This window comes from Pieris brassicae, chromosome 9, assembly GCF_905147105.1.
Source record: "Pieris brassicae chromosome 9, ilPieBrab1.1, whole genome shotgun sequence".
Lineage (NCBI taxonomy): Eukaryota > Metazoa > Arthropoda > Insecta > Lepidoptera > Pieridae > Pieris > Pieris brassicae.
In genome coordinates, this window is record NC_059673.1 from 12,363,055 (window position 1) to 12,385,520 (window position 22,466).

Here is a 22,466-nt window from a genome sequence, read left to right on the forward strand (position 1 = left end):
ACTGATTATGTAGGTGTCTCGGGGGACCTTGATCGGAACACCTCCAAGTGATTTTTGCTGCCGGAGTTGCGTCTAAGTATTAAAAAAAATATGTATTGAAATTCGTAAAAAAGCCATACTGTCGGATTTCTAAATCTTTACCAATATATTTATTAACACTCCGTTGCAACTACAGAATTAATAATTAAAATCATAAAATAAAAAGAAGAGCGACTGGCGGCCTTCTCGCTTTCGAGCGATCTCTTCCAGGCTTTATTACTATTTTTCTCTCTTTCCGAAAAATTGTGTTTATGCTATATTAGAAAGAGAAAGATGCTTTCATTTTATAATCTATTTTTTTAAAGCAATTTTGTGTATTTTATAATTACATATATCCAATATTTTCTCGCTGGTTTTCGAACCCTTCTTTACTATACACATATATTCGCTTGCAAATGTTGTTGTAAATTTAATTATTTTTTTTTATTTCAGGACCTGATCTGGTAGTGTGTGATGAAGGACATTTATTAAAGAACGAAAAGACAAGTCTGTCTCAAGCCATGAACAAAGTGAAGACATTACGGCGTATTGTACTAACTGGAACGCCGTTGCAAAATAATCTAAAAGAATGTAAGTTTTTTATAATATTGTAATATTTATTTATTTGTTATATGGATTACAATGTATACAATATTCTTAAGTTATAATTAAAAAAGAAAATCAAAACAAATTTAAAAAGTTGTCTCTGTTGACCATGCTGTACTTATTTGTTGAGTGAGGAAAGACCAGCTCTGGAGCAGTGGCGTAACAATAGGGTGGCAGGGCTGGCAAAATGCCACGGACCTCAGACAAAAGAGGCCGCGAGCTCAATTTTTTTTTAATTTTGATTTCATTGCAAATGTATGCAGTTTTGTTCACGTTTCCTTCACCGAAAAGCTAGCGAATACATGATGAATGCATTTTGTTCTAAGGACGAATGCAATACGTATAAGGCCAGCGTGGGGACTACAGACCATTCCCTCTTGCCTAAGAGAGGAGTTATTATTGTCGTATTAGTGGGACATATACAACGTGTAATGGCTCGAAAATCTCGAACTTTATTAAAATTAAACTGAGTACGTGACGATTTTTACTGATAGGGCCCCATCAAAAGAAATTGCCACGGGCCTCAGATGGTATAGTTACACAACTGCTCTGAGGTCACCGTTACTGTCTACCAAGCGTCAACTTAAATCTTTAATTAGCGCCTGTGCTCTTGAAACCAACGGCCCAAATCTCCTCCAAAGGGAACGAAATCGAAGTTGGAGAAAAGACTGTGCCGTTTATTATTTTCTGCCAGCTCTTTACTATATTTTAAGAATAACTAATCGTTTTATTTGCATACATACATTTAGATTGATTAATTATAAAAAACGCACAATCAGCGATGCATACATAGGCATGCAAATGACATAATAAAAACATTTAATATATTCATAATTGTTCAGAGTGTTGTATTTTATTAACATAACTTTTACACATTTAAAGACAACACTGTTTTAACCGATTGAAGTTATGTACTATAAACTTATAATTATTTTATAGAATTTTTATTACTCCGGGGATTTTTATTTTTGAGATTCAACAACTTTTGTCTTCAGTAACCGTGACCACGCACGCTGTAAAGCACGCGAAACGTCGGGAGAAATTTAAAATTATATAAAATAATTATAAGTTTATAATATATAACTTCAATCCGTTAAAAAAGTGTTTTCTTTAAATTCATAATTGTTGTCAAAACTTGTGGACTAAATACTTTCCAAGCTAATTAAACACCTTGCCCAAAAAAAAATTACGGATTATTCCCATTTGCAATATTTTTTCGTATTTTTGCAACAGTTCAAATTTTATAATATTTAATCAAGAAAAGATGTTTTTTTGCTTCAATTGTTTCTCTGATTTTTAAATGTGTGTTTCTTATTGATGTACATGTGTAATATCTTTCATATATTGTATTGATTTATGTAAATACGCGATTATTACGTTCAGCGACCCGCGTTGGCCTAGCAGCTTCAGCTTGTGACTCTCATCCCATCCGTATCATACCATCATTTGTGGGTTCTAACCCCGACTGTGCACTAATGGACGTTCTGTCTGTACGCTTTTAACATTCGCTCGAACGGTGAAAGAAAACTTTGCGTAAACCGGCTTGCCTTAGACCCAAAATGTCGACGGCATATAAGATTGACAAATGATTATGAAACAGATAGAGAAATCTGTTTTGTGTAAGTTAAAGAAATTTATTAAAATAATTTATATTACGTTTTACAGATTACTGCATGGTGCAATTCGTGAAGCCGAACCTACTTGGTAAATACAACGAGTACTTGAATAGGTTCGTGAATCCCATCACCAATGGACAGTATACGGATTCCACGGAACACGATATCAAGATTATGAAGAGACGATCTCATGTCCTACACAAGATGCTAGATGGCGCTGTACAGGTTTGAATTTTTTTATTTATTATTACGTATACGTATTTTGGATAATAATTATCACCCTCTATCAAAATATGATGATATAAATTGAACTTTATAGTATTTGTGCGTCGCGACAGCGCTAAGTAAGCTTTTTTATTGTTGACTATTACGTCATTCTAGTATGTAAATATTTTGATACTTATGAAATATATTTAGGAATAAATAATGAAATCATTATACATTTTAAAAACCACTTTGGTTTGTAGTAATACAACAACATCAGGTCGTATACTGTCCATTGTCATCTTGTCAGGACATATGAATAAATTAAGCACAAATTTATGACGCAAATTTTTATTTATTCACATGAATCTTTTCGTAAAACGTTACGATGCAGGGCTTCAAATTTTTGATGATTTCCCCCCCCCCCCCCATGAAACGCGCCGTAACGTTTCTGTACCCAATTGTAAAACGTTTTGTGACCACCCCCAGTGACTCTTTATACCTTAAACTTACTACCTAACTTTATACCTAAACTAACAACTTGTATAGCCATTATTTAAGTTTTCAAAGTACTAACAATTATTCCAGCGACGAGATTACGGTGTCCTGGCACCGTTCCTTCCGCCGAAGCATGAGTACGTTCTCTTCATCACCCTCACTGAAGTACAAATAAAATTGTATACGCACTATTTGGATAACTATTCGAGGAGGTAAGAAATTCAATCATAAACTGATGAAAAAAAGAACTTTAAAGGCTTGAAACACACTTGCAATTATTCTGGTGTTGTCGGTTTCATAAATTGTCGTCCCTCATAAAAAAATATAATTCATATGGAAAGAGAGTTTGTTCAAATTTTATTTAAAAATATATTTTACTTATGGCAAGTTTCATTGACTTAAGACATATTGATGTTTCATATTATATCAAAATAATCCAGGATCAATATTTAAAATAAATTTTATATATCGATTTTTTCCCTATATGCTGGGAGAAAGAACTATGCTGTTATGTGATTTTTAAAGTCTTAAGACAATGTAAAAAAAATGTATTATTCAGATATAAAATAAAATTATTAAATAAAAAATTTCAGACCTCTACCAGGGAAGTCTTCAGGATTCCTGTTTCCGGATTTCCAATCTCTTCAACGAATATGGACGCATCCCTTAGTTCTAAAATACAATTCTGAGAGATATGAAATTATGCAACAGAAAAAGGTATTGAATTAAAACAAGTTAAACATTCATACAAACACATCTTATTAGGTACATTGCACAGATTCCTGTCTCATCAACTGATATATTTAAAAAAAACTATTTATTTGTCATTATTACTCAAAAGTTTATAAGCAAACAAGTAGTCATTCATTAAGCAAATTATTCGTATGCATAAAACAATTGGCGCCACAACCAAATAAAGGCCGGCTACGCACTTGCAAGCCCTCTGGCAATGAGTGTCTATGGTCGGCAGCTATCACTTAAATCAGATGAGCCTTATGTTACATTAAAAAAACCCTTGGTCTTGGCGTCATATTTCTGTTTCGCATCTTCTTATTCTAAAAGTCAAGTAATCAGCCTTCTTTGCTTGACACACGCCATTGGCACTTAGCCGGAGAATCTGAGACCTCTGGGATAAGAGTCGTATGCTCAAGCCATACCGAATCTTTTTTCTGTAGTAGTCTAACCTACGAACCGTGGCTCACATTTTACATCTAAGCAATTTTTTTTCTCATTTCCAGAGGGAAAGAGAAGAAGAGGACTCGGAAGGTTCCCTGGTAGACTTCATTAATGATGACTCCACGCCAGATGTATGAGCTTTGAATATATTTTTTATTTATATAAACGTAGAGCCTGTTTAAGACGATCACGTTTAGTACGATTTCTCGCATAATACGCCACTTTCTGCAACTTGAGACATATTTTCATACATTTCTTAACGCTTAATATGATTCGTCATCCCGTTTAATACGCCCAAGCCCGAGAGTTCTAGAGTGCTCTCATGCGAGCACCCAGAAAGGCCTCCCGCCCTTACGTGAAGAACCCAAGATACTGCAGGGTTTTCCTGGATTTTCTTCCATTGATGACAAAGTAGCGCCATACGAAATTCAACCAAAAAACGAGGCCCTGATAACATAATACATAATAGTATGTATTATGTTTTATTTTTCCTATCCCGTATAATACGCTTTCTCTCTTAAGACGCGTTTTTGGTAGGGTCCCTGAGAAATCGTCTTAAGCGGGTTTACTATATATATTTATTATATATACTATATAACATAGTATGTATAAAACTAATATACTTAAGTAAAATTCATGGTCCTCACACAATTAATCATTCTTAAGTATTCATATACGTTATTATGATTATGTTTTTGATAGCTCCAACGTATAGATCGTCTATTCAATTTGTATAGTCAATACGCCCAGCGCTGGTTAAGATTTCCATACAAAAACCTAACTGTTCTATAGGCTATTTGACAGTATTAAAAATATAGTGTTGTTGAGAGATATCTGTATAAATGTATGACTTTGAAAAGCTTTATGGATGTAAAAAAATCGTAAAGAAAACGTTAAAGTCAGAAAAATGTGACATAATTACAGACTACTCGAATCGATGATGACGTAGCATGCTTGTAAATGTCTTTACTGTCTAATTCTAATACTGTCATGTCGTTTAGTTTCGTCGGAGACAATATGGTATATTTTCGTAACTATATGTTACGACGTATAAAACTTGCTTTGTTTACAGTCATGGTACCTCATAGGGTGGGACGCCATCTTGTCTAGAGAAGCATTTTGGCGCGAAACACACACATTTTTTTTTTTTATAATTTTATGGCCTGGTAACGAGACCTTTAAGCCAAGTCTTATTTACGGTGAAACACACACACATCTTGAAAATGTGTTTAATTTAATTTTTTACAGTCAATTAATACAATTTGTAGTAATAATTCAGTGATTCTAAAGTCACAAAAAATAATCGGAAATTATCTGAAATCTCTAATATCTCTAATCAAATAGTCCATCATGGAGCATTGTAGGACATTGCAGCGCAGCATGTCGTATATCTATATATATCTATCGCTACTCCAATAGCGATAACGATTGCGATCTCGACTTCCATTTTGAGTTTATGTATTGAGCTATCTCACTACAAGAACTACACTGAAAAACAAAGACTTCGGGGTCTCTATCGCTGTTGGAAATTACGGAGTACTGACATGCTTCGGAATAAAATATGTGATTTAGATTAGATGTTTGACATTTTAAAATGGTGAAAATGATTTCAGGAAACGTCAACCGAAGATTCGTCAGACGATTCGTCGGATATGAGTGATGACAGCCGCAAGAAGAGTAAGAAGAAGAAGTCACCGAAGAAGAGTAAAGGCCGTTCTACGCGACGTGGCACCCGGGCAAACCCTGGTATTAACTTTTAAAAAAATTTAATTTAATTTATGGAAGCCATATTTCAAATACAATATTTATTTATTTATATTTTGTTACCATAATATACATAATTATACAAACAAAAAGTAAGTAGGTTACATAAGTTATTAGGCAACAGGCGGCCTTATCGCTAACAAGCGATTTTTTTCAGGCAACCCTAATATGGGATACTAAAGAAAGAAATACCTACCGAGAGTAAAGTACAAGAAGTGCATGATTAATTAACAATAAATTCAAAATATCATGCAACTATAACTAAAATTAAATGAAACAAAAACCAAAGAAAAAATATAAATAATAATATGTATAAACAGACATGTAAAGGCTCTGCCAAAGGTTAATTGTCTCACAATTTATATATATATATATATATATATATATATATTTATGTAGTAGCTAATTATGAGGCTGAAGAAAAATGACCAGAAAGAGGATTTTTTAAATAAATTTAGAGATTGAGTTCATCTGATATCAATTACCATACTTGACTAAAACGCGTTTTATCACAATTTAGTATAATTGTAAGTGATCTTACTGATTATGTGGGATAGTTATATCCTGTATATAACTATCCCACATAATCCAGAAGATAAACCACTTCTTATATGGAAATTGTATTACTAAATGATTACTGAATAAATTCAAAATCCTCGTGAAATGTAAATTAATCAAAAATACTTGCTAAATGTAAGTTGAGTTTGAGTATATGATAATAAATAAACGTTAACCCGATATTATTGGTTTAAGGACATTCTAAAAATATTTAAAAAAAATTATGTGTATATGGCTGGGGAATGCGCCCTCTTTTTGTGTCAACGTTACATTGCAATAAGATTAAAGAACATCATAGTTTTAATGATTAACTTTTAAATGGCAATTCTTTTATATGGGAGATAAGTTCGGTGGCGGTTATTGTAGACCGGTTTAAATGTATGTTGAATTAATCACTTTGTTTGCAGCTGTGTATGCTGGCTTTAATTGTTTAAAAAATGATCTTCTAACTAAGATAGCATTGGGACGCTGGATTAACAAAAAACTAACTCGGCGTACTGAATAGTTCGTGTATATCTAAGTGACACTTATGTTATTATGACACAAAATTGAGTGAATGACTTTGGTTTCGAGAGTCTGTTTACGCTTCTAATTATTAACTAATATAATAATAATGTAACTTGTAACTTAACTAATGTTAGGTTACATACGTTTTGGCGTTTATTTATGGGACACAGTGTATATATTCAATATAACTCATATATTTTTTAGCAAGTCTAACATATATAAAATTTAAAATTGTATTGCTTAAATTATTTATTCATTAATGAATTTCAGTGGAAGCCGAAGAAGATGACGTACAAGAGGTGATAGAGGTGAAGAATGAGAATCCAACAGAATGGTGGATGTCGCTCGTGAACGAAGAAGAGCTGGACGATGTGCGAAACTCGCACAAACTAGTTTTACTTTTTGATATTTTGCGGCAGTGTGAAGCTATTGGGGACAAATTGTAAGTATTTTCTATTGTCATTTTTCTATAATTTGTGGTCACTTTGAGAGAAGTGAGGTGATGAATTCTGTGTAATTTTTTTAAAGCTCTTTTCTATGGTAAGTTTTCTATAAGTCAGAGTCATAAGTAAGAGAGAATGTTATGAATTCGTCATGTATTTTTTTAAGCTCTTGTCTATGGTAATTTTTATGGAATACTTGTCTATGGTCACTTAAAAACGACAGCTAAGAGAAAATACACTGTTAAAAAATGTATTCTCCATTATGTAAGTTTATATATTGTGTTGTATTTAAATACAATTAATATTGTTAAGATAGCTTTAATAATAATAATAATTTATTTATCAAAGCAGATAATCATAAGTATACATGTTAAATTGTGATAGATACGATATTATCCTAAATATTATTTTAGGTGGTTAGCTAAAAGAGTATAATTAATCATAAAATTAAAAAGGACTCATGCCGTCGATTGCAATGACCCATGTAAGGGCAATCCAGCCTTCATGCTATTACCGTACATGTAACGTTGATATATTATAATTATTTATTTTAATATATACAGAAAACATTTATAATTATTATTATTTTGTATTTTCAGATTGGTGTTTTCTCAATCACTGTACTCATTAGATTTGATTGAGCATTTCTTAGGGAAAGTAGACGAAGCCACGCAAGAGGGACGAGTGGATGAAAAATTGGGGGGACACGTTGGTAAGTTTCTTTTGTAAAAACTATGTGCCTTCGTGATTTGAAGGCAGGCACTAACGCCTGATCACCTTTTTTTTAAATAGTCGGTAAACAACATGTTAAAGGCTTATATCAAGTTTATTTCAGAGCGTTTTTAACATGTCCGTGCTTTTTTAAAAGTTAAAAGTATATATATATATATAGTTTGAACAAAAATTTTTTTTTTATATGTTTAGGATCCTGGTCTCCCGGCGTAGACTACTTTAGATTAGACGGTTCCACGTCGTGCGAGAATAGATCAATTTGGTGCAAAAACTTTAATAGAGAAGACAATCCTAGAGCGAGGTGAGTTGTTTCAATAATACAGCCTTTTACTAAAAATACATAATATGGTCACAAAAACTTTACATTGAAGAAGAGAGAACATAACATAAATATTGTTGCGGTTTAACCGAATTTGATAAAAAGTAATACTTTGTCTATGGTATAGAATAACGAGGCATACATCAAAGTGGCGACACTGTCACATTTGTTACTTAGTTGTTAAAGTAATTATTATATAAAATACTAGACTTAAGAAAACATTTTAGAACCTCAATCAGTTAAATCTAATTTCAAGAACTGTCAAACTTTGTCAATATGAAGTTCATTCACACATTTGACAGTGATTGTGACTTAGAATATGGACTTATGTAGAGCATTTATAGTTTATTTTTATTTTATTGTATGACTTGTGTATCAAACACATATTGTATGCTGTCAAACTTACCGCTTAAGATAATGCTCATTAATGTTACGATAAGTTCGACTGCCGTACGTCAAAAATGACATACGGGAGTCGTAATTCGAGCTCGATTCTGAATGTGAGATTCAGGTTAGGTTAGGTTCAAAATTTTCTAAAGTAAGAGAAAGAAAATAAAAACTCCTTACTTCTACAGTTACCTCCAGCATCTATGGTTTCAATCAAATCCCACATTTCAAAAAAGACTGAATCTATTTTGATTAAATTGTTCCCAACTTGACCTAGAATTGTGGACAAAGGTCTCACCTCCTTTTATAGTTGCTTAAAATAATGAATGTTTTTAAATTTTGCTGTATTTTTTTTCAGATTATTCCTTATATCAACCCGAGCTGGTGGTCTCGGTATAAATCTGGTAGCTGCAAATCGTGTGGTAATTTTTGACGTGTCATGGAACCCATCGCATGACGTGCAGAGTATCTTCAGAGTTTACCGATTTGGGCAGAAAAAACCATGTTATGTTTACCGGTTTCTTGTTATGGTGAGATTTAATTATATAAAATAAAACAATAAAAAGTATTTGATAGTATGGACGATTGTATAAATATTAAGCTTTCAGGCAAGCCTTAAAAATTATTTTACTGGATTCTGGTGTTTTGGGTGATCTCAAAGTTTTTCATTTCTAGAGAAATGTCTTTACGATTCATACTATATATTTTGGGATAAAAACATAATAAATATCATAAATCTACATAATCTACATTCCCATTTAAGGTAATATTTATATATATATTTTTTTTAAACACATTAAATTTTCATAACAAGCCACAATACGGGTGGGCTCAGCCCCAAGGTCAATCATACTTAAATCCAGTTTCAGTGATCCATTTTTTCTGCAAAATGTTTGAGATATTTGACAGTGTCCAAGACGAGATTCTAATTAGAATAAGGACCTCGAAAGCTAATATTGAGTTGTCAAAAATAAAAGTTAAGAGGATTGTATTCATACGGATTAATTAAAATATTCTTCATTTATATGTATACACTTGAAATTCAATAAAAAACATTAACTGCCGTGCTCATCACACCTTAAAGCAGTTATGTTACTGAAAAATTGGTTAAAAACGTTTAATCTCTATCACCAAGACATGGTTAAACCGGAACACTTACATTACTGTGTGGTACAACATAGCCAATGTATATACAAAAACCCAAGTCACCACAAGTAAATCCCGTTCACGATGATTCTTTGATTGGGTTGAGTTGAGACCAATATATATATTTTAATGTTGGCACCACTGGGAAACACCACCTTTGATATTTCCTACCTATGACGTTGTCTAGTGTGTACTAAGTTTATCTGTTTTATTCAATATATAGTCCTGACAGATTGACATGCATGAGAAAAAAATAACATCTAAACCTGTATTTGCAGGGAACAATGGAAGAGAAGATTTACGAGCGGCAAGTGACGAAACAGGCGATATCGAAGCGTGTGATCGACGAGCAGCAGATCGACAGACATTATGCGGAGAACGATCTCGCGGAGTTGTACAAGTTCGAGCCGAAGCCCCCCCAGCCAAGGCCGATTCCGCCCTTGCCCAAGGACAGACTGTTCGCCGAAATGCTTAAAGAGCATGAACAATTGGTAACATATTTAAAAAAACATTTAAATTATTAGTGATGTCATTTATTCACAAAACTTAGATTTTTAATTTTAAGTATAATACTATAATAACGTAACAGTGTTGTCATAACAATAAAGGTTAGCACTGCATTCTTAAATGGCCGGCAACGCACTTGCGATCCCTTTGGCGGTATTACTTAACATCGGGTGAGCGTATGCCCCGTTACATTAAAAAAATACGACGTCATGTTAACATATTTATTAATTAGCAACAAATTAGATGTTTACAATGGGAATCAATAAGAATACAAACGTCCATCTGTCAATTTCGTTACGTAATACTTGAACACTCCCTTAATAAGTATACTGCAGGCAAAATTTTGTTTTGACATATAATATGTATTAACTTAAGTCTTAACTAAAAGTTTTTTGCCTAACTTAGCCAAAATAGGGCTAGGCTACTGTGACAGTATAATGTGCTTGTGAATGTGCAATGTCAATCCTAATTTTGTTTTATATTATTCTTAGAAAACATAATAAGAAATACTGAATACAAATATGCAAATTAAACCTAAGTTTTTAAATTTATATGAAAATATATATGTCTCAAATAAGGCATTAGACATTGCATCTATTAACGATTATATACACCCCTTAATATATCTTAATATTGCTATAACATTTTAGGTATCATAAAAAAGTTATAAAATTGTAACTAAATTAATAATTGCAGATATATAAATACCACGAGCACGATTCCCTGCTTGAAAACAAAGAAGAAGAAACGCTGACGGAAGAAGAGAGGAAAGCGGCATGGGAGGACTTCGAGAACGAGAAGACTAGGCCTCCGCCCGCAGTCTTCGCGCAGCCTTACGCTATGCATAATGGCATGAGTGAGTTATTTATTATTAATAATAAGTACTTGTTTACATAACAAATATTTTTAAATAAGAGATTTTTTTTATTTAATTTAAACAAATTATTTATATGAAATCATTGTATTATTTCTTTTATGGCTCTACTAAGTAACTTTTTATCTAAACAATGTTAAAATGCCGGGTACATGTATAACAGCACTAATTTAAGCGTACGACCAACCAGGCTCCAGAAGATAAATCACTTGTATGGAAATTGTATTCTTTTGTACAACAAACTCCCAAGCGAAATTAATTATCAGTGAATAAATTCAAAACTTGTTAAACGTAAATAAAATCAATAAAGGATTTTATAAATTTAACGAATATTTAAATGATCCTAATCCTTGGGATTGTTTTGCTCCAGTTGAAACAATTTGTATGACTTAAAACTTAACGATTAAAAAGAGTGGCAGATAATTTTAAGTTCTTCTGGACTTGCAAACTGGTAGTAAATGTAAAGTTAGAATAAATTTAAGTTCTTTTCTGACGTTCATAAGTGCGTGTTTACTTATATGATAGATACTTTGACTTTGAACAATTTTCAAAAAAAAGTTTAATCAATTATTTCATTATCTTTCAGTGTTAGCACAGCAACAGCAGTTGGCGTACGCGGCTCTAGCAGCCACTCTTCGTAAAGAAGCACCCACCATCACTGAAAACCAGATACGAGATATGATACCACTTATATACGGTGCTAACCCACAGGTAAAAACGAATATGAAATTGTAACCAAAATGTTTATAGAAATATATGAAAATGTAATGAAAAACTAAATTGTAAACAATAGGAATTAATATAATTTAATGTTCCAGTTTTGCCAAATCTAAACTATATCTAAGTAAAATATAAAGCAGGAATAGAACTTCAAGAAATTAAAAATTGAACCTTTGATTCGTAATTTTCTTGTAGAATTCATAGATATTTGTAAGAAGATATTTGTAATCTATACTTTGAAGTGATATCTGGGACATATTTATCAAATGTATTTTAAATTATTATTATTATTTTAGACATACTAATAATAACAATTATTTACCATAATTCGAACCTAGGTCCTTAAAATGCACAATTCACTGCCAAGTGCTTGGCCACGCAGCCCAAATTTTCGTTGAATACAATTTTTGATAGACCCAAATTTGTCTGTTTAGATGTTCGCAGGATATGATTATGGTGTAAGTTATTTATATCATTAAGCATGTATGTGTCGTACATTTTTAGTATCACTATGTTACAACGATTATATTTTATAAATTAGAATGAAATTTTAACACACTAAAAAATAAACCAAACATTATAAAAAAATTTAATGTATAAGATCGTACCTAATTTATACAGATACAAAAGTAATTTCCTTGATGTAGTTAATTGAATAAATAATTAAGAATTTGTGAATATGTATTTCTGTAAAATGGATAATCATAATTTATTTTAAACATATGGGCCAATTTTATTGCTAAGAAAATTCACAACAAAAACATATACATACAAATTTTAATTTTAATGTTCAATTAATGCTTATATTTTTATTTTTAAAGATCTTAATATAAAATATTTGTTTTCAGCTGATGCAGAAGTTGGGTGAAATGTATAAATACCCACAATCAGGCATGATGAATCCTGGTATGATGAACGCTGTTATGAATTCTGGTGAGTGTATATTACTATAGTATGTATTTTATATATTTTGGCCCCACTACTCTTTCTAACATACATAAATGACCTCCCAAATGCTATACACCAGAACTGTATACTATTTGCTGATGACACATAATCCATCTTCAGACCTACAACTCAAAAACACAAATAGACTTACAATACAAAAACAATAAACTAGAAATAATAATTGAGTGTATTTTTAGGTATAACGCTAGATACGTTTTTTACTTGGAAAGCACTCATTGAAAAGTTACAGAACAAAATAGACAGTTCCGTTTTTGTGTTAAAACTACTAAGAGAAACAGTTAACCATGATATGGTATTGGCTGCTTATCATGCATATGTTTCATCTATTAGTAGATATGGAATTATAGTTTAAGGAAATTCAGTTGGAGTAGATAGGGTTTTCAAGGCTCAAAAGAAATGTATTAGAGCAATTTGTGGACTGTATTGATAGTTGCGTACCTTTATTTAAGAAGCTCAAAATTTTACCTGTATGTATATGTTAGAAATGTGCACAGAAACATACATATTTTTGAGTCGAATGTAAAGTCAAAGTAAGAAGTAGACATGGGGAGAAATTGGCTGTGCCAAAAATCAATCTCCAAACTGTTTAGGAAAAACACCTTTTGTATGGCTATTAAGGTTTACAATAATTTACCAAAAGAATTAAAAAATCTTCCGACTAGTCTTTAAAAATCGACTGGGTGTAAATACTTATGGAAAAAATGTATTACTCAAAAAATGATTATTTGCGTGAAACACTGTAGTCGATATAAATTTAATAACATTTGATATTATATGTATGATACAAATAATATAAGAATTGACCAATTCATATGACTAATAATGTAAAATGTAATTCTCCTTTAAAAACAAATTTGCGCGCCATTGTGAGGCAGAATATGCCAACTTACTATTGTACCAACTTTTTGTACCATATTCTTGCAATCGATTATTATTATAAATATTTTACTTGCAATATGAATTATTATAGTAATTATATTCCCAGGTTCAAATTTTAGAATATGAATTTGATAATTAGTACTTAGTAACAAGACAGGGCTGTGAATTGCCTCTAGAGAAATAATGAAAGTATTTAATATAATAAAATTCCTGTTAATTTTTTTTAATATTACATTTACTATATTGTTAAATTACTTGTGTGGATATGTGTGAGTTTTGTTTTCAATTCCTAATACCATGTATTAATTTATATTATAATAAATGTAATTCTTGTATTTCAATAACAATGCATGCCTTTTCAATATTAATAATAATACGTTCAAATTCGCGGTTTTACTTAAGGAGGAAGATTTTCAATAATTTGTCATTTGATCTCTCCAGGTGCTGGTGGTGGCAGTATGCCGCTAGGTGGTAGCAGCGGGCTACAGTACGAACCGCCTTGGCAGCGACAGCAGCAGATGCGATTGCAGCAACTAATGCAGCAACAAAATGTTAGTATTCACACAGAAATATGTCTAAGCCCAATGGGGTAGATAACATTTAGAGTAACTAAGTATGACTTTTACCTTTTAAAAAATGAATCCCTACATTCTCATGTATTAAAAAAACTGCTTCTATAAATTTATTAGCAAATGGGTGCGAAGTTCTACGCGGGAGGCCTAGGCAGTCGTGACCCCGTGGCGATGGCCCTCCAACATCAGAGGGCGCGGGAGATGATGCTGGGAGAGCGGACACGCCCACGCGGACGTCCGCCGCATCGCGATACTGCGCCAAGGACCAACTCACACGACGTTGTGAACCTTGACTCGGATTAGGTAAGAATTAATTTAAAGAAAGCTATGAAAAAAATAACTAAAATATCGGAAGTGTGTTTCCTTCAGTGTGTGTTGTCTCTTTCACAGTCTACAGCCATAACACTCACATTCATATAAAATAACAAAACATTCAAATTAAGGATTTTTGTTTGTTCTATTCTAAAAAAACTGGAAACAGAAGGTTTAAAATTGCATTAATATTTGTTTTATACAAGTCAGTCTTCTGTGCCAACCCAATGTTTTTTGTTATGCCCAGAATCGAATACAGAGCCTCTTATTATATTTTTTAATAGATATAAGTTTTTTTTTTAATTGCTAATCTCCGAAATAAATATTTTTAAATAATCTCTGATGATGATGATCTGTGATAGCTAGTATAGTTTCAATAGCTGTTATCTGATAGATGTCAAATTTTTTACATGATTCACAGAAGAATACTATAAATGAACTCTGTACAGTGAATGATATTAAGGTGCTACGCAGGAAGGATAGTTGGTACATGAGCCGGAGTGGGCCAAACTAGGCATACTGTGTAGTTTTACTATAGACACACCCTACACTACATATCATGAATCTCATATGACATTACACACAAATTCACAACTAGAGAAATAAATTCCCTATGTACGCTTGTAGCTAAAAATCCAAGAGATTAGGATATTTTTTTATCAAGCAAATGTTTAATTCAAAGGTAAAGTGATTTATATAACATTGTGTGTGGTGTAGTTTTATTTGTCAACTTTAAGATTCAGTGTCAGGCGATTACTTATAAGACAATTTTAGGTAAGATTTTGTGAAGTATCTTTTAAATTCAAACTCAATGAATATAGCTTGCCAACCCCAGCACATATCAGGAGACCATGGACATTTTATAGGCACATGGCCGTTTTGGTACTTGAAGCAACATAATAAAATATATACAGTGCCTAAAATGCCAAAAACAGTTCTAGATTCATCTTAAAATCGAATTTCAAAATGTAGATGTAAATAAGAGTAGAAAATGCATTTTCATTGTAAGCTTTTTAATTCATTTTCAAAAATCATATTTAAACAAATCTGTGTTGAAAAGGTCCTAATCAAATTTTAATATATTTTTACCATTTTTTTCTAGTACAAACTGGACTTAGCATTTTAATACTTTTAATACAGATTTGAAGTTTTGCATTCAGTAAATGTGGCTTGCTAAATTATATTAATCTCAGTACAGGAAATTAGTGTTAAGTTATAATAAATGTTGGTAGTTTTAAACGCAATGTGGAAATACATTTTAATATGACTGTGCAATTACATACATAATTTGCTTAATTTTCTTTGATAGGAAATCAATATTTAGGTGTAAAAATTTTATAACAAAATGTAGGTTTATATTATAAATTTGGGAAAGAATTCATTGTTTCTCTGCCCTTATAAAGATTATAAGTAAAATAATTTTGTCATCACATCAATATTGAAAAAATAAAACTGGTGGGGCAGAGCAATTGACCCATTTTGCTATTTCTGTTGTAACTTCGCATAAACTCCATTCCATTAATATCAATCGATTTAATTGGATTTCTGTTTGGCGATGTAAAATTCTGTTGTGAGTAGATTAATTGATTGTGATTTAAGACTAGTTTCTATAATTATTTTTCAAATTACTTGATAATCAAACGGTTGAATCTGATCTATTGAAGTTTATTTAGCCCTAAATGTGAACATTTTAGTTGTGATATTATCACTTACATTTTTGTATACGTTTACTTTAATAAGTCACTATGGTGACTTTAATACTTGACAATTACTATTAGTTATATATTTATAAAAATTATTAATAGTATTCTCCCGTGTGATGATTTAATTGGACACTAATAAAGGCATTCTGAATGTTGTTTTTATTTTTTAAGTTACAAGTATCTCCTAGATTTTATCATAATATTTATGAGTTATATACATTTTTTATGAGCAGTATTTGAATTAGTTTGTAAGTTATTTACTCAATATTTTGTTAAGAAAAACTGTAACAGGTTTCTTTTTCGCACACATGTGAAGACAATTGTATTTCACAATAATATAACAATATGTATTATATTATAATAATGGTACATGTAGAAAACTTCCTATTATTTTGTAGTAAAATTGAGGAATAATAAATAACTTAAAATGTGTATATGTTTATTTTATTTTGAATTAATCCATCCATGATTTATAGCTAAAATATCAAAGACAATTAATAGTGCAACTATGTTGTAAATATGCCGAAATTTCTGGCTATTGTAAGATGACACTAATGAGCAGATAATATATACTGCTGTCAGTTGCCTAACAATACTTGCCTTGTTATTGCAGTAGAATATCTGTATAATGCCCTTTCTCTGTGCAAGATGACTTTTTAATATTTTATTTAAATGATGTCATGGTGCTGGATTAATAATCAATGCTAGCAATCGATTGATGTCGATAAAATCTTCCTCGTCGATGTCGATGAAATAATCACGCCTATCTACATTCAGAACGAATCGCAACAGTCCAAATAGGGGTAGGGATGGTTTATAAAAATAAATGCCTTGGTTTAATTATTGATAGTAATTTTTTATTTATTTATTTACAGCCCATGCATGGCCGAATTCTAACTAAAAATAACATAAAATAAAATACAATTAAGCTATTTATAAAATTGGCAGTAAACCTCCTGCTATCCTCTAATCTTTTTCATATAAAAGTACATTTTTAAATCACAGTATATTGCTCCTATACGCTTCACAAATAGGTTGTTCTTCAATTGAAAAGTTGAGAAACCCATTAAGCAGCGAGACTAACCGAGGAATGGGAGCTTGTTGGCGCTGGACAGTGCGAGCCGAACGCACAGCAAAATGTTATGTTTCCGGCAGCGGTAATAATTATCCGGAACGTACAGTCTCATGATCTCGTTTTTAATTACGCTTAAACCAAATTTGATTATAGCTAAATCTCTACGAAGTTCTAATGAGTTGTACCCTAAAACCCCCTCAAGAACTTAGTAGGGTAGAGGTACGGAAAAAATTGTGCCTTCATTTATACAAATTTCTAAGCAACTTTTTCTACACCCTTTCAATCATAGCCCTATAATACCTTTCATAGGGGGACCATATGACACAGCTGGTTTCAAGAATTGGCCTTACTAATGATGAATATAGCACCCTAGTGGCAGTGTCCGACAGACCAACTGAATTTCGCAGACAAACCTCAATCTTCTAAATGCAGCATCCGTAATCGTCCGAACGCGCTCCGCAAATGAATGATCGGGAACAAATAAAACACCCATGTCGCGGACTTTGCCTACGCGGCTAATAACTACAGATCCTACTCTATAGCGGCAGAGTATTTTATTTGGAGAGGCACAAAAGGTCATCACTTCACATTTGTCATAGTTAAACTGGAGTTTATTTAATTCACTCCAATGCAGCAGTTTATCCAAATCAAGTTACATACACAGACAGTCATTGCTAGTTTTAACTGCTTTAAAAACCTTAACATCGTCGGCAAAAAATAGGTCGTTGGAAGATTTAATTACGCTTGGAAGGTCGTTAGTCATTATCAAAGATAGCAACGGTCCCAGGTTTGAACCCTGGCTAAAACCGGTACTTGTTAGATAAGGCTGTGAGATATATTGTCCATATTTAACATATTGGTTACGATTTGATAGGTAATTAGAAAAAAACTTAAGCAGAACGGGTCCACACCCAATTGCAGCCAACTTTTGGAAAAGAATGTCATTGACACGATCGAACGCTTTTCGAAAATCCAAATATACTACATCTACCAGACATCGCTTGTCAATTTCTCGCGATACCATGTCAGCCAATGACAATAGATTAGTATTAACTGATTTATGTGGAAGGCGTGTTGGGAAGGAGTGATGTGGTGAATGCATTTAGGCAATATTAACGAGTGTAAGGACATTTCAAACACCCTCGCCAGCGTATACAGAATCGCGATAGGCCTGTAGTTTTCGACTTTGTTTCCACAATTAAATTTAAGAACTGGGGTCACGCGGGATGTCTGCCATAACGTTGGATAGACCCCTGAATATAAAATAATATTGAAAATATGCGATATAGGTAATATTAGCCTGCCAGTCCTCTAATTATTTAAGTCGGAATCATATCTGGACCCGGAGGTGTTTTAGATTTTAGTTTATTTACACTACGCATAATAATTTCTTTTTCGAAACATTTGATATAAGAATGATTAGCGTATACATTTGGGTTAGGATTGGCAGTTGCTGGATTTAGTTGCGGGCGGGCTTCTGCCGCGTAACAACCATAATATTCAACATCAATATAAAGAATTGCAAACTCTTTGGCTTTTGGGTTACTAAGGGAATTAATATATTACTGTGGGGACAACTGTCGACGTGTGAAAATTACGAGTCGCGAGTCAGTTGTCTCCGGGCCCCGTTGCGCTTAGACGAGTGTTAAGCAATAAATAATAGTCAAGTAATTACTCGTTTAATTTAATCCTGGCCCATAAGGAGATAACTCAACATTACCAAAATTGCGTAGGTTTATTAACTAAATTTAATGAGATGGTATGTAAATAGTTAATGGTAGCTTTGCGAATGTCGTTCTTAATGATTGACTTAAGACGTTTAAATTCTAAACACGCTTTATTATCATTAAGAAACTTCCACTGCCAATGGAGCTGCGCTTTAGTTCTTAATTTAGCAATGATTTCATTACTAAAATATACAGGAATTTTGGTTAGTTCATTTTCGAATTTTTCTAGGAAAAGTTTGATCAAAAGAGCTATATAGAGTGCTATTAAAATGTTCCACCGCTTCATCAACATCATCAATAGCTAGTAATTCTCTCCAGTCTATGTCTTTTAGAATATAAAATAACGACAAAAAAAATCCCTTATTAAAGTTCCATTCAGTTATGTTAGTAATATTCGATGGTACACGGGTTTGTGCAGGTTGGTAGAAATTGTAATTAAGAGTTAATTTCAAGGGTGGATGATGACCGTCAATTCGGGAGAACTCATCACCAAAATCTACCACTACCACATTTACTCTTCACCGGTAAGGACTGCATCTAATCTGCAACCTTCCCGTTCTTACTCAATATGAACTGAATTAAGCCCAATTCAGCCAGGAAACAGTTAAAATTGATTATACAACTTTCACTACAGCTATAAAAATTGAAATCTCCTAATATTTAAATCTTCTTACTATTAGTAACTACCTTAACAATATTACTTAGATTATCAAACCAGTTAATATAAAAATTTCCAGAAGTGGAATGTGGTAAATAGACAACACAAATGTATAAATACTGGCCCATAAAATTAAACCTTGCCCAAATATCTTCAACGTCGCTGCTTTCATATTCTGGTAAACGCGTCAAATGTAAGGGTACTTTTGACAAAAGCATAACACCCCTCCAGAACACCCACGGTCTCTACGAATAACAGACTAGTAACCATAAATGACTTCAGCATCACATACAGAACTATCCAGATTTGTTTCTGTTATAGCGACTAATTGGATACCGATAAGCGTTATAAGATTCGTTTTGAATGTTAGTAATTTCGTTTTAAGGCCTCTCACGTACTGATATTAGGCAACCAGACTGGATTTTTATTATATGGTGTATTAATTATTACCACGAAAATTAAATTTCCAAGGCTTACCGCATATTTTATCTGCCCAGTCCACTCCAATTTTAAATGATGCGTAGTTTTCACGGGCGTTAAGACCTTTACTGGTACAGATGTTTTCCAGGTGCTCACGAACCTGTTCACCGTTTGTCTCATATTTTAAATAAAACAAATGGTAATAACTCATTTTCTCTGAAGCCTAGAGACTTGTTGATCCCGGCCATGCAGTACCTCGCACAAGATATGGAGAGCTTAATCGTCGAAGCTTGGCCGGTAATTTTATCTCCATGCAGCTTACATGATTACAGGAATGCAGATCTTGATCTAGATTTGATCTCAGCATAAATGGAAACATCACATTGAACATACATCTAACAAATTAAGACACTTCCTTGCAAATATTGTAATTTTAAATTAACGTATAGGTACCTAATAAAGTTAAAATAATACTTTAAGCACTGGTCTAAGCTGTTACAGATGATCCTACTTGGATAGTATATATACCTTGAAAAAAAAATGTATAAGGACTGTTGTAGACCCTAAAGTGAAAAGCTAATATATTAATCATGACCAAGATTATTTAGCCACTGTGGAATAACATCACAATGTCTAACACACACAAGCGATACAAAGCGACAAGCACCATAAAACTTCATATACACAAAGTCCAATGATAATGTTTACTGAGAATGGATAACCTCATATACTGTTACACCTGAAAATCAAGTGTTCTTTAAGCATTCAAAGGTATTTTTTGGTCAACCTCGGGATGTAATTGCTTCACTCCATAAAAAAATAGGTTACATGCATATGTCATAAAAGCGTTGCCTGTTTTCATTTAGTTTTTTTGTTTCAATTGTGTTTTAACTTAAGTTAGTAAGGAATTTTGAAAGAAATTTGTACCATAATGTAGACATGCACCATGGTTAAACAAATTAATGTTTTCCTTCCTTCTCCTGTCAAATCAAGATATAAAAGTATATAAATTATCATATGACTTATAATAATAACTATATAACAGTAATAATAAAAGTTACTTCACATTATATGGAATTTAATATTCACCAGCTTTTTTGTATAATTACCAATTCAAATTAGATCATTGTTTTACATTTTCTTTTGTTTGAAAATTTTTATTCTTTTTAGAATATTTTTACATAAAATGCTGCATCATATATCATTATTACAATTGTGACGTTTTCACACTTGCATTCAGCCCTTGTTATTTCATTTTTGGCAATCTTGTCTAGACTGTAGTGTGCATCATCTCAAATTAATAAAAAATCTAGCTTTTATAGTAAATTTAGATTAGGTATTCCTGTTTTGTAACCAATTGATGCTCCAATATAGTTCAATAACCTCTGAGCTAAATATTCTGCTTCATCCATTTTTGCAATGTTTGCGTTTATCATTTCTAATTTGTTTTCTTTGCAAAATGATAAAACATCACTTGTATTCACAGCCATTGAATCAATAGAGAGCCCACAAGGATTCACCAATACCACTCGACGCATTTTTAAATCTGGGTGGACTTTATCTAGCATTTTCTTTACCCATTCAATACAAAAAACGGTGCTTAAATCTATAGCAATGACCATGAAATCTATTCCAACCCTTCCTGTGATATCGGACTGACTGATGATCCTTTCCAAATCAATACAGCGTAGAACAATAATTTTCCACTGAAAGTCTTCTTTTTTGTGAACGTGGATCAAAGCTTCTGATATATTCTCAACTATATCACGATTTACAGCAAGAACAGCAATAGTTAAACCGTTTTTATATGATGTTTGACCTACCCACGGGGCAGTGAGCATGTTATCTTCCTCTATATAAGACATGTTGATTAGCGGTTCAGACTGTTTATAAAACTCGATCAAACCTCCGCTAACATAATTACACGACAAATTGAAAATCAATCTAAATAAATGTGAATATTTAGTACTGTTGGTTTCGTTAAGTTCTTGTTTACAGTTGTAACTAAATTTAAATTTTGTAACCAATTAGTCAGAAGTCAAAACTATCATAGTGAGTAGTCAGCTAGAACCGTCG

At 32.3% G+C, this 22,466-nt stretch overlaps 2 protein-coding genes across 4 annotated transcripts in view; one reads left to right on the forward strand and one right to left on the reverse strand.

Moving 5' to 3' along the window:
- The window catches only part of LOC123714746 (transcriptional regulator ATRX homolog), a 36,016-nt gene extending 19,072 nt beyond the window's left edge, over positions 1-16,944 (forward strand). For all 3 annotated transcript variants that reach the window (XM_045669223.1, XM_045669225.1, XM_045669224.1), the window contains 18 exons: positions 472-609; positions 2,290-2,465; positions 3,033-3,154; positions 3,536-3,659; positions 4,181-4,249; positions 5,732-5,864; positions 7,218-7,389; positions 7,990-8,102; positions 8,315-8,423; positions 9,187-9,358; positions 10,253-10,465; positions 11,178-11,337; positions 11,942-12,066; positions 12,510-12,533; positions 12,924-13,008; positions 14,365-14,474; positions 14,613-14,798; positions 15,229-16,944. In XM_045669223.1, coding sequence (XP_045525179.1) covers positions 472-609; positions 2,290-2,465; positions 3,033-3,154; positions 3,536-3,659; positions 4,181-4,249; positions 5,732-5,864; positions 7,218-7,389; positions 7,990-8,102; positions 8,315-8,423; positions 9,187-9,358; positions 10,253-10,465; positions 11,178-11,337; positions 11,942-12,066; positions 12,510-12,533; positions 12,924-13,008; positions 14,365-14,474; positions 14,613-14,798 — 2,231 coding nt within the window. In that variant the 3' untranslated portion in view covers positions 15,229-16,944. The remainder of the gene's footprint in view (positions 1-471; positions 610-2,289; positions 2,466-3,032; positions 3,155-3,535; positions 3,660-4,180; positions 4,250-5,731; positions 5,865-7,217; positions 7,390-7,989; positions 8,103-8,314; positions 8,424-9,186; positions 9,359-10,252; positions 10,466-11,177; positions 11,338-11,941; positions 12,067-12,509; positions 12,534-12,923; positions 13,009-14,364; positions 14,475-14,612; positions 14,799-15,228) is intronic.
- A 4,507-nt stretch (positions 16,945-21,451) lies between these two features.
- LOC123714195 lies at positions 21,452-22,460 on the reverse strand. The gene has a single exon (XM_045668382.1). The coding sequence runs from the start codon at positions 22,253-22,255 to the stop codon at positions 21,707-21,709; it is 549 nt and encodes a 182-aa protein (XP_045524338.1). The 5' UTR covers positions 22,256-22,460; the 3' UTR covers positions 21,452-21,706.
- Positions 22,461-22,466: the final 6 nt, after the last annotated feature.